At 41.4% G+C, this 16,999-nt stretch overlaps 1 protein-coding gene and 1 non-coding gene across 3 annotated transcripts in view; one reads left to right on the top strand and one right to left on the bottom strand.

The window, feature by feature from the left end:
- kif6 (kinesin family member 6) overlaps positions 1-16,999 on the bottom strand; it is a 565,092-nt gene that overhangs the window by 383,794 nt on the left and 164,299 nt on the right. For both annotated transcript variants that reach the window (XM_043687249.1, XM_043687250.1), the window contains exons 7-9: positions 16,094-16,300; positions 15,079-15,222; positions 9,396-9,482 (exon numbers count right to left, since the gene is read on the bottom strand). In XM_043687249.1, the coding sequence (XP_043543184.1) occupies positions 9,396-9,482; positions 15,079-15,222; positions 16,094-16,300 (438 nt within the window). The remainder of the gene's footprint in view (positions 1-9,395; positions 9,483-15,078; positions 15,223-16,093; positions 16,301-16,999) is intronic.
- trnag-ucc lies at positions 13,437-13,508 on the top strand. The gene has a single exon. It is a non-coding gene; the product is annotated as a tRNA-Gly (tRNA).

Here is a 16,999-nt window from a genome sequence, read left to right as displayed (position 1 = left end):
TGAGACTGTAATGTCACAGTGGGATCCTGAGTCACCCCGGCAAATGCTTCACCACCACAGATGCCACATGGTGAACTCATTCCCTGGATTACTCGCCCAGTAACGTGGTACTACAGTAAAGAATACGAATGTGCAGAACTTGGAACTTTACCAGAATTTGTTTTTAGCACCTTAAAATGCTCTGCTGGTTAACACAATAAGTAGTGGGTCTGTGCAGACAATGAAACTTCAAGGATTTTTCTGGGGGCTTCTGTGTTCAATTAGCCAGTTCCAACAGAGATGGCAGGAAGCATCCCACAATGTGCCTCAACACCTCCTGAGATACGTGGCAGAATGTATGCTGCGGTTTCTGTTTCTGATTACTATCAAGTGCTCCTAGTTAATGATGAGTGAACATTGATATTAAGTGAAGCAAGACAGTGCATCGCTATGAATTCTTAAATACTTGGCTGAGATTCACTGCTTGTGCTCACATAATCAAGCATAATCAAATCAATAAGTCACTGCAAGATATCTGGCTTTTTTGGAAGGTACCCGAGTAAATTAAATGTCCTCAAACAAACTGAAGAGGCAAAGACCGTGATTATTTTTTATCCATTCACAGCATGACGGCATCGCTGGGCCAGCATTTATTGTATATCTCTAATTGCTAGAGGGCAGTTAGGAGTCAATAACATTGTTGTGGGACTGGCCAAAACAGGTAAGGATAGCGGTTTCCTTCCCTAAGGGACGTCACTGAACCAGATGGGGTCTTCCTGATGAAAGACAATATATTTGACAATTCGTCATCATTAGAACCTTAACACCAGACTTTTTTATTGAATTCAAACTCAGCCATCTGCCATGGCAGGATTAGAACCTGGGTCTCTGGATTAACAGTCCAGTGATAATACCACTAGGTCACCACCTCCCCTGATTGGAGTTATGCACAGGTGCCCCCCCCCCACCATCAGTAATAAGGATGTGGGGCAGAAAATAAATCAGGAGACGGAAAATACATGTGAGAAAGACACTATTGCAATAATCATAGAGGACTTCAATATGCCGTTGGACTGAGAAAATCAGATTGGTGACAGATCCCAAGGAAAGGAATTTTATGAAATGTCTACAAGGTGCTTTTTTGGAGCAGCTTGTGGTAGTCCTCACCAAGGAACACAGCAATTCAGGCAGCATCCGACGAGCAGCAGAATCTGGTTTCCAGCATCTGCAGTCATTGTTTTTACCTCACCAAGGAACAGGCAATTTTGATTTGGTCATGTAAAACAAGGCAGACTTGATTAGGGAGCTTAAGGTAAAGGAAACCCTATGGGCAGTGACTTTAATATGACAGAATTCACCCTGCACTTTGAGAGGGAGGAGCTGGAGTCAGATGTAACGTGTATTACAATTGAGTGCTACAAAGATATGAGGGCGCACCTGGCCAGAGTTGATTGGAAGGGCAGCCCAGCAGGGAAGATGGTGGGGTAGGAAGAGCAGGGGATTTTGCAGGCAATTTGGGAAGCACAGCTGAAATTCATACAAAGGAAGAAGAAACATACTCAAAGAAGGATGAAGCAACCATGGCTGACAAGGAAAGTCAAGGACAGCATAAAGAAAAATCATACAATCTGGTGAAGATTAGTGGGAAGCCAGAGGATTGGGAAGCCTTTAAAAACCAGCAGAGGGCAATGAAAAAAGCAATATGGGGGAGATGATGAAATATAAGGGCAAGCTAGTCAGTAATATAAAAGAAGATTGCAGGAGTCTTTGTTTAGATATATAACAAGGTACAAGAGAAGCAAGAGTTAACAGTGGACAACTGGAAAGTGAGGTTGGAGAAGTAGTAATGGGGAACACAGAAATGGCTTCAAAGTGAAAGACACAAGTAACATACCAGAGCTTCAAGACAGATGGGGGCAAGGGTGAGTGTAGTAGCCATCACTAAGGAGAAGATGCTGGGGAAGCTGAAGGGTCTAAAGGTGGATAATTCACCCGGACTACTTGAACCACACCATAGGGTTCTGAAGGTAATAGCTGAGGAGATTGAAGTCGCATTGGTAGTGATCTTTTAGAAATCACTGGAGTCAGGGGGGTTTCCCAAAGGGCTGTAAAAGGGTTGATTAATACCCCTATTTAAGAAGGAAGGGATGCAGAAGACGGAAAGTTATAGGCTGTTTAGCCTGACCTCAGTCATTGGTAAGATTTTAGAACCTCGTATTAAAAGGAGAGCACTTGAGGTTGCTGAAAAGGATAAAAGCCCATCATGTTAGGGGCAAGATACTAGTATGGATAGAGGGTTGGTTGACTGGCAAAAGGCGGAGAGTGGGGATAAAGGGATCTTTTTCAGGATGGCAGCCGGTGACTAATGAATTCCGCAACTATTCATGTTATACATTAACATTCTGGACGAAGGAACTGAGGACATTGTTGCTAAGGTTGCATATCACACAAAGACAGGTGGAAGGACAGATAGTGGTGAGGAAATGGGGAGGCAACAGAAGGACTTTGACAAGCTAGGAGAGTGGGTAAAGAAGTGGCAGATAGAATATAATATGGGAAAGTGTGTGGGAAAATGCACTTCCATAGAACAGAGGTTATTTTCTACACGGGGAAAAGCTTTGGAAATCTGAAGAACAAAGGGACTTAGAAGTCATGGTTCAGGAGTTGTGTAAGGTCAACATGCATTCATTTAGAGAGGACTAGAATACAAGAGCATGGCTCTACATCTGAGGATGTTTAAGGCTCTAGTCAAACTGGATTTGGAATATTATGGGTAGATGAGATTAGAATCCCTACAGTGATTAGATTCCCTACAGTGTGGAAACAGATCCTTTGGCCCAACAAGTCCACACCGACCCTCCGAAGAGTAACCCACCCCCTCTGACTAATGCTCCTAACAACTATGGACAATTTAGCATGGCCAATTCACCTGACCTGCACGTTTTTGGAATGTGGGAGGAAACCGAAGCCCCAGAGGAAACCCACACAGATACGGGAAGAATGTGCAAACTCCACACAGACAGTCACCCAAGGTTGGAACCGAACCTGGGACCCTGGTGCTGTGAGGCAGCAGTGCTAACCACTGAGCCACCATGCCACCCCATTTTGGCTTCATATCCAAGGAAGGGTTGGCTTGGAGGTTTGCAAAACTGATCCTGGAAATGAAGGGCTTGTCCTATAAGGAGCGGTTGAAGACTGAGGTTATATTCAGTGACGTTTAGGAGGATAGTGGTGAAGCTTACAGAGGCTGGAATAGAGTGGACATGGAGAAGACATTTCCACCAGTAGGAGAGATTAGTACCTGAGGGCACAGCCTCAGAATGAAGGGACGATGTTTTAGAACTGAGATGAGGAGGAATTTCTTCATCAGACTGTGATGAATCAGTGGAACTCTTTGCCACAGAAGGCTGTGGAGGCCAAGCCTCTAAGATAGAGATGGATAGGTTTATAATCACTTGTGAGATCAAGAATTAAATGGTGAAGTCAGGAGAATAGGTTGAAAATTAGTTCAGCCATGATCGAATGGCAGAGCAGACTTGCTGGGCCAAATGAACTAATTCTGTTCCTATATCTTATGATCTTATGGAAACATAAATGTGAAAAGGTTTGTCAATGTACTGAACTTTGTTACTGCTTTTCTGTTCTTGCATACCAAGCACCATTTTGTCAATCAGAAAGCACAAAACCCATTTCTTAACCTCTGCTTTAAAACAAGGTATTATGACATGTCTAAATAGATTGAAATAAATTCCACTCCAGTTATTTTGCTCTGAATAGGGGTAAACCCAGCCCAGTTGAGTTCCAAAGAAGAATGATATTAGATTCAAAAGTTAACTCTGTTTCTCTGCCTAGAAATGCTGCCTGACCTGCTGAGTTTCTCCAGCACCTTCTGACCTTACAAAGCTCTACTCACAAGCAGCTGGTTACTTCTATGAACATTGTAAAGACAGTTCTTCAGACTGAGAAACAAAACCAACATCGCAATTCTCTCCAAATCACATTAGCGAACTTTGAAGTCTCCACCAGCATTGTCCCAGTACTTGATCCACCAGAACAGAGATGCTATTGCGCACAGAAAAGGAAGACTGGTTTAGTATGGGGTCATGGGATGACTCCAAACCCCATGAAGACTCATAGCTTCACATCATACATGCCAAGAAAATGACCTATCTCATCCTCAACAGGTTACTCACTGTTCGTATACAAAGGTAAAAATCATAATCTGGATGAAGTAATAAGGGTAACAATACATTCTGGGTAGAGTGCTTCAGCAGCAGACACCAAGGATGGTTTTGGTACAACCATCACTGACCAAGCTAGCTGAGTCACAAAGAACACAGCTGCTAGTCTGAACTTGCAATGTGCAGTGAGAGTTCCAATACAAGGGAATAAAGTTGCAGATGCTTACTTTCTGCTCAGGAGAGGCAAAAGGTTATGTATTGGGAATTATCATGTTCAGCGTACCTAGGTTGGATAATTACTAGGCAAACTGGCTATGATGAGTTCAATGGAAAATTAGCATACCAACACACTTTCATAAATTTAGGGGAGACCAAGCACAATGTGAAATTTTTGAAATTCTCAGCAATTCATCTTTGATCCTCTCACAAGTTGATGATTGGTTGGTTTATTAATAATGATATACATTATTCAGCCATATTTCTTTTTCAGCAAAGTTCATTAAAATGTGTGTGAAGATATTGGGCAAAATACCATTATTACTCCAGAGATGCTAAGTGACATACAATCAATTAAAAATGACTGAACAAGAAAAATTATGCCAAGGAACAAACAAAAACTACAATTTACTAAAAGCAGTAACACTTCTCCAAATACACAATCTGGGCGTGTACACAACATGAGAATTCTGAAATGATCCAATACTTTCTTTAATTTCCAAACCACAAAATGAATGAGAGCACATAGAAAGATTTATCTATTTTTACACACATCTCCACTTGTATTTTGCATATATTTATGGGGTGACTTGATTGTGGGTTTATATTAGAAAGTGGACCTCATGGTATTTTTCAAACCGACTATAAGAAATATACACTAGACTCACAGAGTCATAGAGATGAACAGAACGGAAGCAGACCCTTCGGTTCAACTTGCCCATGCCAACCAGATATCCAAACCTAATCTAGTCCGATTTGCCAGCACTTGGCCCATATCCCTCTAAGCCCTTCCTATTCATATACCCATCCAGATGTATTTTAAATTTTGTGCCAGCTTCCACCACTTCCTCAGGCCCAACAATGTCTCTTCTTCCTCAGGCAGCTGAGAAAATTTGGCATGTCAACTTTTAGAGGTGTGCCATCAAGCACATCCTGTCTGGATCTACCTAGATTACACCTCCTCCCACCCTGCCCCCTGTAAAAACGCCATCCCATATTCCCAATTCCTTCGCCTCCACCGCATCTGCTCCCAGGAGGACCAATTCCACTACCGAACAGCCAAAATGGCCTCCTTCTTCAAAGACCGCAATTTCCCCTCCAACGTGGTCGACGATGCTCTCCACCGCATCTCCTCCACTTCCCGCACCTCCGCCCTTGAACCCCACCCTTCCAATCGCCACCAGGACAGAATCCCACTGGTCCTCACCTTCCACCCCACCAATCTCCGGATACATCGTATCATCCTCCGTCATTTCCGCCACCTCCAAACAGACCCCACCACCAGGGATATATTTCCCTCCCCACCCCTATCAGCGTTCCTGCTTGGATGCTGCCTGAACTGCTGTGCTCTTCCAGCATCACTAATCCAGATTGAGGATAGTACTGAGCGGCCTTTTTCTGTACTACCCCGATCTCTATGACTCTTTAATTTCTGAAAGATAGTACTTTCCTACACAAATATGCCCTCAGCACAACACCGAATTGGCAATCTACAATGGCCTACATTTTCCAAATACCATCAGAATATGTTTGATCAAAGATAATCTTAAAGATTGCCCAAATACCTCCTGGAGAAGTCTCCAGCCAGAATTCAAAGTCTGGCCTGTCCCAAATGTGTCCACAAGAGGAAATGTTGTTTTTTTGGGGGGGGGGGGGAAAGCGGAGAGGTCAGGAAGATGATTGCAGGTCAAGAGGGCGGTGTTGACCCTCACCCCCTTCCACCTATCGTATTCCCAGCGCCCCTCCCCCAAACCTCTGTTTCAGCCACCTTTTATCTCAGCCCGCTTGGCATAACAGCCTCATTCCTGAAGAAGGGCTTATGCCCAAAACGTTGATTCTCCTGCTCCTCGGATGCTGCCTGGCCTGCTGCGCTTTTCCAGCACCACACTTTTCAACTCTGGATCTATCAGTACCTTGTATGGCAACTGTACCATTCAAGATCGGAGACAGTTACAGATAGTGGTGAACTCAGCCCGGACAATCACAAAGGCCAACCTCCCATCTATAGAATTTCTCTACCAGGCCCACCAGCATTCTCAAAGATCCATCCCACTGTGGCAATGCTTTTCTACAGTGGGGAGAAGGTACAGAAGCCTGAACACACGCACCAGGCAGTTTCAAAACAGTTTCTAGCCTACTGTTGTTAGAATACTGAATGGACTTACAAATGTTTAGCACTTGTCTGTACATCCAAATCATTTGTATAAATAATGAAAAGCAGTAGACTCAGCACTGATCCCTGTGGCACACCACTGGTTATGAAAAGCAACCCTCCACCACTATCCTCTGCTTTCTACCTTCAAGCCAGTTCTGTATCCAAATGGCTAGTTCTCCCTGTATTCATGAGATCTAACGTTGCTAACCAGTCTCCCATGAAGAACTAACAGACATGCCATTCATATCCATATCATTCCCATATGTTTAGTGTTAGTTCTTCTGTATGTAAAAATGCATGCCCAATAAAATGAAAATGCAAACCAGCAATGCATTGATATGGAAGAACTAGATTTCATTGTCTAACACCTCAGGTGGTTGTAGCAGCAGCACTACTGGCTCGCATTTCCCATTTATGTTATGTGTACCTCTAGATCAACTGAGATGTAACTCTTAGGCTATACATGTATAACAGTAGTTTTAAAACATTGAAAGGAAGTTTAGAAAGGACACCATTTAAATCCACTGTGTTCATGTTGGGCAAAAAGATATTTCTAGTCTAACCAAGTGCATTTACACTTTCATTTTTGTGATATAGATTTAAAGGAACAAGGGGGTTATATTGGTGCTGTACAGGACTTTAGTTGACCAGAGCTGGCGTACTATGGCAGATCGGGTAGCCACACTTATAGGATGTAAAAGCACTGGAGGGCATACAGAGGGGATTCACCAGGAGGTTGCCTGGGACTGAGCAGTTTAGATATGAAGATTTCTTCAGAAGATTGAGAGGGAACCTGACTAAGGTGTATAAATTAATATGGGGCATGCATAGAATGGACAGGAAACAGCAGTTCCACTTAGGTGCAGTGTAAATAATAACAAGGTGGCATAATTTCAAGATAAAAGGCAGGACTTTGGGGGGGACTCGAGGATTTTGTTTTTAACCCAGATGCTGGTGGGAAGCTGCAACGCACTGCCTGGGAGGATTTTGGGGTGAAAAACCTCGCAACCTTTATAAACAACTTGGAAGAGCATCTGAAATGATACTGACACTCAAAGCTATGAGCCTCTGGTGGTAAGTGGTCTTTAGTTGTAGATTTTTGTTGGTGTGGGATCTTCTGTACATTAAGATTCTATGAGGTACAAAAAGTAGAGTGGTGATGATTGGGTCATTAATTATCTGAATACATACTTGGGTACTAATGGTGTAAAAACAGAGGTGGGTAAGCATTGCTGATATTTATTCAAGAGAATTTTCCTGTTCTGTCAGTTTCTAGCTCAAGGAAAGTAGGACGTATGACCGGTTTTTGGAAAAAATTATATGTCAAGTGAGTTGAATATAATCAGGAAACATGTAAGGTATAATAATCACAGTATGTTTAGATTATGCACAGAAAAGGACAAGTGTAATGCAGAGTGTAATGTACTTAATTGGAAGAGGATCAACTTGAATGCAATAAGAGGTTGGCTCAGGAAAATTAGAATCGATAAAAAAACAAAGTGTTGAAGAATCTCAGTAGTCTGGCAGCATCTGTGGAGAGATAGAAACAAAGTTAACATCTTGAGTCCAAGATGTCTCTTCTTCAGAAGTCGACTGGAATCAATGATTGGCAGGAAAAAGGAGAAACAGAATAATGACTGCCCTTATAGATGAAATAATTTGATACCTTTCAAATCTGGTAATGGCCGAGTGATGTTTTTGCGAGATTAGTAATCCAGAGACCCAGGTGATATTTTGAGAGCCTGGGTTCAAATTCAATCACAGTAAATAGTGGAATTTGAATCTAATAAGATTCTGGAATCAAAAATCTAATGATGACCATTAAACTATTATCGGTTGTGATAAAATGGTTCAGGATCAACGACAAGCGAAGAATGACAGATGTTCAATTGACAATACAGATCACAACCAGGCTCACTATGAAAATATCAGAGCAGACTTATAAAAGACAGTAATAGAAGTAAAGAGACAGTCAGAGAAGTCACTGTCAGCTTCTTCTGTAGGGTTGTAAGTAGTAAACCAGTAGAAAGAGGAGAAGTGTGGTTGATCAAGAATCAAAGAAGAGATTTATACATGAGGCATACAGCAGGGTTGAGGCACAAACTGAATACTCTGCGTCAGTACATACCAAGGAAGGAATGGACTAAAGCCACAGAAAAGATAGGTCAGAAACTGAATGGAATAAAAACTAATCAAGGGGAGGTATTAGAAAGAAAGGTTATCTGTTCTTAAAACAGATGACCCAGATCTTGCCTAAGTCAATGATGCTGCAAACAACTCCCAAGATTTCCCAATTTCCTCTGTCACAGTAATGCAAAGATCATTGAAGGCTGCATATAACTGACAATGCCTGTTGGCACCCAGTACAAGTTTGGATGCAGAGATCTTCTCGGGATATACACGAGAAATTTAACTTTCAATAAGTATTTCCCCTGCTACCTGGGAAATTCCACAAAATTTCTCTGGCTCCAATCTAAAGTTGTAGAGTTCAGATAATTTCATAGCATTTACCTAGGTAGTTAAACAGAAAATGTCAGACAGATTAAAATCTATTATAATAACAGGAGAACTACATAACTGATCCTTCCAATCCTGAATTTAAATTGCAGAAAAATATGAATGCTGTGCATCACTTTATCACCAAAAGCATGATCATGAACAAATTACTGGTGTAAATATACTTTATCGTGAAGTCACTGGCTGAACCCATCTTTAATACAGGAAGCAGTATTCAAAGAAAGGATGGTAGTCTAAATGAAGCAGTGCTGGTTCTCTCACCCAAAGTTCCTGAGATTACGTTGCACTATGGAAACATGAGACTGAATTTTTTATTTCAATACATCACTATCTCAGACTTTGCTTACCAGTCTTGGGTCAATTTCTTCATTCAGAGTAGCTTCATTCTTGATAAGTGCAACTCTTTGTGCAAACCTGCATGTTGAAATAGATTCCTACGGTAGAAGAAAATTTTGAATAATTGATTACTCAAACCAAAAAGTCATTAGGCACACAAGAACACAAGTTGACCATTCACCACTCAAGCCCCAAAAATAATGGATCTGTCATTAATTTATCAACAAGTATTAGTTCTACAGTCCTTAAAATTATTGGCAAAAAACTATCACTATCAATTTTGAAAATATCAGTTGGTCTAGCCTTCAAAACTTTTTAGAGAAGCGAATTCCAGATTTCCACTGTCCATTACATGAAAAAGTGCTCGCTGACATTAACTCCAAATAGCTTAGCTCTCTTTTTAAGCTCATGAAATTTTGTTATGAAGTCCCCATAGGAAGAAAAGGTTATATCCTACTCAAGCTATGAACTCCTCCAATCTTAAACATTTTTATTTTATTTGATTTACTATTATCACACAGACTTCGGTGGGTTGAAGTGGCAAGCCATGCCCATGCTCCCATGCCCATAAGTCTGTCCTTGGCCTGCTGCAATGTTCCAGTGAAGCTCAACGCAAACTGGAAGATTAGCATCTTATCTTCCAACTAGGCACGTTACAGCCTGCCGGTCTCAACACTGAATTCAACAACTTCAGATGATTATCCCATTTCGACCCCTCTGTTTTAATTCTGCTCTGTAATTTTATTTTATTTATTTCATTTTTTAAATTATTTTTTCACTGTTCTGTATCTCTTATTTCTTGATTGTCTCTCTTTCTCTCTCTCTCATCACTTTTTTTTCCTCTCCTCTTCCTCCTTTGCTACCCTTCTCCCTTGTTTTCCATTTTGCCTCTGCTTCACCCACCCCATCCCCCACATAATTTGTCACATCACACTGGCTTCAGCATTGGTCATTCACAGCCCCTAATCTCCCTATAATCTCTCTATGCACTGTCAGTATCACATCTTTATTGCTACCTTTGCTTCTGGAGCCATGACTCACCTTCTCTCAGCCTCGTATAAATACCTCCCCATTTCTCCCTTTTTTTAGCTTTGACAAAGGGTCAGTTAGACTCGAAATGTCAGCTCTTTTCTCTCCTTACAGATGCTGCCAGACTTGCTGAGATTTTCCAGCATTTCTCTCTAAATAGTTCCAATACTACATTAAATACACTGAAAGAGTAAGTCACTTGACAGAAGGAAGAACAAACTGTTCTATGTGCTAGGGCTAGAAAGCAATGCATAAAATGCTACACAGATCCACATCATCATGGACTGAAGTTCATCTCAAACATTTGTGGTCTCAACTTGTTAAACAAAGTGAAAACAGAATTATAATACCAAGTGACTTAAGACATTGCAAATTAGACCCTCAACAAGGATATCATGGGCATAAACTGATGTGGTAACATTTTCTGACTGGCTCCAGTTGGATTTGGAAAAGTGATTTTGAGGATTCTTTTTTAAATTAAGTGGCAATAGGCCACACCACCATCCTTCCACCACCCTCTTTGAGATTTGATCTCCGCTCAGCTTATCTGCGACTAAAATTGTTCAATGACGTTGAAGTTCATGTAACTCTGGCAGTAGGAACTAGCCTACTTAATAATATACTCCATATGTTTTTATTATTGCAATAGCTACAAATGTTTTTGAATTACATTTTTTCCAGAATTAAAGTAATTATATTTGTACAAAGTTGTTCAGTAGGAGAAACCTCTTACTGATTGAACAAGAAGGCACAAATTTAAAAAATGATTGGAAAAAGAATCATAGATTATGCCTTTCGAGGAAAATAAAATGCTTGTTTTTGGAGTGAAGCTCCACTACCAGCTCCCACAATCTATTTTACTCCAGTCTCACTCTTGGAGGTACTCCATCACTAGGTCTTCTTTCGCCAGCCTTGTTGTTTTTTTCCGAGGAGCAGGAAAATCGACGTTTCGGCAAAAGCTCTTCATCAGGAATAGAGCCCACTGATGAAGGGCTTTTGCCCAAAATGTCGATTTTCCTGCTCCTCAGATGCTGCCTGACCTGCTGTGCTTTTCCAGCACCACTCTGATCTAAACTCTGGTTTCCAGCATTTGCAGTCCTCACTTTTGCCTTGTTGTTTTCTTACACCTAGCAGCATTCATTCTACTTCTGCTTTGTGAGATGCAAATCTGAGAGACTAAGGATATGTTCTGCCAATACCAGTTATCCCTTCATCTCAATGCCCCAAAGGCACCTCCAACCAGTCGTGACAATGTTTCTCCATATAATGCCCGTGATCCTATGTAAGTAGCCCTGGTAAAAGGTACTTTGTTGTTCTTTTCCATCTAATGTCTAATTTGGAATGAGACTGTTAATAAGCTCAAGTCCCTTACCAATGACATATGTTTTTGAGACAGGCAATTTGTTTTGCACTTTAACGTAAACGAGGTCAGAAATCACACAAAACACCACTTACAGTCCAATAGGGTTATCTGAAGTCACAAGCTTTCAGACTGCTGCTCCTTTGTCAGGTGAAGTAATTTTATCTGACAAAGGAGCAAAGCTCTGAAAGCTTGTGATTTCAAATAAACCTGTTGGACTGCAATCTGGTGTCATGTGACTTCTGGCCTTGTCCACCCCAGTCCATCACTGGCACCTCCACATCATGGCTACCATCGACACCACAAACTGCTGGCCTCAAAGTGGAGAGGATCTCAAGAAGATGCAAATATCGACACAGACATCAAGTTTCTGCAGAGAAGGTCCCGAAAGGAATACATATCACAAACTCACTCAAGTCGACCTACAACACAGACTACACCGAGAGAGTTTGCCATCGCACCTCTCGGGCACTCCTCAATTGTCTCATACACGAACTCTACTGCAAATGCCACAACCTTGAAATCGAGGTAGAATCCATATTTTCAGGACACAGCGGACCAGCTACAAGACACTGCCAAGCAACAGAACTACTCCACCAACATGCATACCAAGAAAAGGAAATTGGAGAAACTTGACATCACGACTAGCAGTATCTCAGCCTCCCCAGATTGAAACCAGTATCACCACAGGGAAATCCATTGTCAATTTGTCTGACCACACCCTTCAACCAGACAAAATCAAAGTCCTCAGCTGAGAGCTCAATTTCTGTCCCACTACCAAAATGGACCTCACTGGTCTCGCAGCAGACATCAGGTGAATGAGGCTCCAGGAATTCTTCCACAATTCCCAAAATTCAGTCCAATGAGACAACCAACAAACTGAAACAGTCGACAGAGAGATTTGCAGATCAGCGACCAAAAAAGACAGAGTCGAATTAGACACCTTTGGAAGGCCACTGCCCTAGGCACAACATGAATGTTCAAGCTGTCAGAAGATGCGTTAATGCCAGATTATCAGCCACAATCACAAGATAGCACAGAACGTCAAAACAAAATTTTACCAGATGAAGGAGCAGCCCTTCAAAAGCTTGTGATTTCAAATAAACCTGTTGGACTATAACGTGGTATCATATGACTACTGACTTTGTCCCACCCAGAGCAAAACCCGGCACCTTCACTTCATATTCTAAACAAAGTAGCAAATTATGGCTCAGCTTACTTTTTTGCCTATTTTTCCATTCAGGAACATGGCAAAGAAAGGAACAGATCATATCAAAAGATTTTAGTGGTCCAAATAAATATTTTACATCCTACCGGGGAACAATTAACTCCAACTATTAATATGCAGGTACTGTAAGCCATTAGCAAAACAAACGGCATGTTAGCATTTATTGCAAGGGAGTTGGACTAGAAAAAGCAAGCAAATTTTCCTGCAATTACATAGGGATTTTGTGAGACCACCCCTTGAGTGCTGTGTGCAATTCTGATTTCTTGGTTGAAGGAAGCATACACTTGGTGCAGGTGAAACAAGGATTCATTAGATTAATAGCAGGGATGAAAGGGTACCCTAGAAGTAAACATTTCAGTAGAATGAACCTCTATTCTCTGAAGTTTTGAAGAATGAGAGGTGATCTTGTTGAAACATGGAAGGTCCTTAAAGAGGGCGATGGTGGTATAGTGGTGAGCATAGCTGCCTTCCAAGCAGTTGACCTGGGTTCGATTCCCAGCCATCACAGTGTTGTGGTTTCTAAACTGACTTTTAAAGGTAAGTTACTGAGATAAATTGAGAATATAAATGCTCCATTCTGTGGTAAAATGGATCTCTCAGATCGCTCCTTGCTTGGGGCAGCACAGTGGCTCAGTGGTTAGCACTGTTGCCTCACAGCATTAGGGATCCAGGTTCAATTCCTGTCTCAGGCGACTGTCTGTGTAGGGTTTGCATGTTCTCCCCATGTCTGCGTGGGTTTCCTCCCACAGTCCAAAGGTATGCAGGGCAGATGAATTGGTCATGCTAAATTGTCCATAGTGTTAGCTGCATTAGTCAGAGACAATTGCGTCTGGGTGAGTTACTCTTCGGAGGGTTGGTGTGGACTTGTTGGCCCGAAGGGCCTGTTTCCACACTGCTGGGAATCTAATCTAACCTAATATTGAGAGTATAAAACCAGGGAAATAGGCATTATGCTAGCTGTATAATTCCTGTACAAAGGTGCCAACCTGGCCCAGGAGTCCATGAATGCAGCACTGCTCTTCAGGTGGTAGGGGTCAGAGAGTGGAAGGAGTTATGCTGAATCAGGGAGCTAACAATGCTATGGCCAGAAAAAAATGGGAATCACTCTATAAACAAAAAATCTGTTTCAAGGCCACTACATAAGCAAGGACCCCGATCATAAACCCTGCCTCTGTCATCATGCCACTCTGCCTTTTTCTCCTGGGCATATTTTTGAGACCATGCTACATTACAGCAACTCCTGGCTTTCAGTCTCCTTACACCCCTCACTATCTCTGCCCTTGGAGGCAAGTGCTGAGGCTCCATCTCTTGCAAATTTCAAATCCCAACTTAAAGCAGAATCCAGCAAGTCTGAGTCCTGGCAGACTTCCACCAACGGTGTCTGCCAGAAAAGTCAAAAGAAATTCAGCAGTAGTATTCCATAACCTATTTTAGCAATTGTGAATTCAAGATAAATCACCTTTATCTTTATTAACCAAATGCACTTCAAATACATTAATGGACCAGACTAACCTTGTTGATAACAGTTCAGTATTGACTGAAAACTTGATGCATAATTAATAACTGTATGTTGTAAAAAGCGTTCCATGTTTGCAAGCAAGCTCCCATTTACTAACCGCTCTTCTATTATTATCTATATCAATGTACATCTGTAGCTTCTTACCATTCCCTTTCAATTGATTTCATAGCTGAGTGCTTATTAGCTTATTGCCAACAGATTTTGTAATTTGGAACTGGATGCAACTTCCTCCAGTTCTGAAAAAATAGGATTGGTGTCAATAAATCATTTTGGGAAAAAAAGTGAAAATTTAATCCTTAAAATTTGAAAGAAAATTTCTTCTGTTCCCAAGAAAATCCTTCCAGATACCTAGAGGAGGTTAGAGGTTCATAGTTATGAAGGATAACTTTGGACAAATGCCCCCAAGTATGCCTTTCTTTATTACACAGCAAGTGAAGAAAAGCTAGAGCATATTACTAAGGCATTTTTCTCACTTCCAAAGCACATTTGTCAAAGAACCTCCTTCAAACGTAAGTTCTGAGCTTTGCATAAATTAAGAAGTAAACAAGCTGTACATGCCTCTAAGTTCCTCTTATCCACAGATAATGTTGCAACCATTGTCGTCATACAGTTTCCTCCCAGGCTGTCCCTCAGAACAGATGTCATCATTGAATTTCGATAAGGGATGTGCGTACGGTTTTTTTCTGCAAGTGCGATAATAACCTGTAATTTCAACAAACAATTTCAACTGTGTTCTTTGGTGCATAGAAACCAACAAACAAATCACATTTGGAAATTGTAAAATATAGAAAGCGTCATATTTCTTCCCTTCAACTTTAATTTTAACAGTGAAGTTCAATTTTGTGCCAGAAAAGGTATCATTAACAGACTGACAGACTGTCATTTTAATTCAACAACAGTCAAGGCTCTCGTTAGATGCAATAGGATGCCATTTTACACAATGTTAATTCAAAATTATGAAAATAGGAAAATTCTTCAAAACTTCAAGGCCATGAGAAAGTTTAATCAATTAGACTTTCTGACTGTGACAGTCCTCAGGTGTGGGCAGCACCGCAAATGGAAGAGGTTCATTACATCACACTTACTTTAACTTATGATTTGGAGATGCCGGTGTTGGACTGGGGTGTACAAAGTTAAAAATCACACAACACTAGGTTATAGTCCAACAGGTTTAATTGGAAATACACTAGCTTTTGGAGCGTCGCTCCTTCATCAGGTGATAGTTACCTGATGAAGGAGCGTCGCTCCGAAAGCTATGTGCTTCCAATTAAACCTGTTGAAGTATAAACTGGTGTTGTATGATTTTTAACTTTGCACTTTAACTTATACTACATGTTTATGAAACAGGTGTAGACCTTTATTTGGAAATATGAAAACTACCTCCCTTCACCTAATTTAAAACTCTGAACAAATCCATTACACATGTTCATAATGGTACTTTTTATGCATATTGTTACAATGTCATTTGGATATAACAGTTACAACAATCAGACAATAAAAACAATGCCTATTTTTGCCACTAAGCCATTTTTAATTTAACAAAGCAAATGTCTGTTGTGCTATCCAACCTTACCTGTTCCAGGTATGTAAGTGACAGGTTGATGTACTTAGCCTCTGTCAATAGCTGTCCTCCAACTCCAGTCTTTGTGACACGTTCTGAGCCAGCCAAGTCCACCAGGTGCAACTTGGACCGACGAATAGTTGCAGAGCCTGGCTCTCGACTAGAAACATGAATGGTAAAAATGCAATGGGATCGAGTTGAGGCCTGGTTCATGGGTGTCTGATAAATGAAGATAAAATGCGTAAATATCAGCTGCCATTATCACTATTGGAGTATTCTTAATTCATTCTTCAAAAAAAGACTTCAACAGCAGGAATATATAACCATGAAGCTTTGGAACATTGTACCCTGGCAGTTTCACTCTCGCGGTAATTTATAAAGTTCATAATGGAGGGTTACCATTTAGCTTCTTGCTTCCTATGATTAGCCAAAGAACACATGCTGTTTGTTAGATCTGCAAGACTGGCTACTTGCAATAGACAGGGTACTGACTGGACCAATCATCCCAAGCTTACAAAACTTTAAGCACTGTGTCTAACATCAGATCTGATTCAACTTTGGAAGATATTTTGGGCAGCACAGTGGCTCAGTGGTTAGCACTACTGACTCACAGCGTCAGGGCCCCGGGTTCGATTCCAGCCTCAGGTGACTGTCTGCGTGGAGTTTGCACGTCCGCTCTGTGTCTGCGTGGGTTTCCTCCGGGTGCTCCGGTTTCCTCCCACAACCCAAATATGTGCAGGTTAGGTGAATTGGCCATGCTAAATTGCCGTTGAAACTTTATTGCTGGAACAGCACAGCAGGTCAGGCAGCATCCAGGGAACAGGAGATTCGACGTTTCGGGCACAGGCCCTTCTTCAGGAATGAGCAGAGAGTGTTCAGCAGGAGAAGATAAAAGGTAGGGAGGAGGGACATGGAGGA

The sequence above is a fragment of the Chiloscyllium plagiosum genome, chromosome 3 (assembly GCF_004010195.1).
Source record: "Chiloscyllium plagiosum isolate BGI_BamShark_2017 chromosome 3, ASM401019v2, whole genome shotgun sequence".
NCBI classification, from domain to species: Eukaryota; Metazoa; Chordata; class Chondrichthyes; order Orectolobiformes; family Hemiscylliidae; genus Chiloscyllium; species Chiloscyllium plagiosum.
The sequence above is the reverse complement of the archived record's forward strand: the minus strand, read 5'-3'. Positions and strand labels throughout refer to the sequence as shown.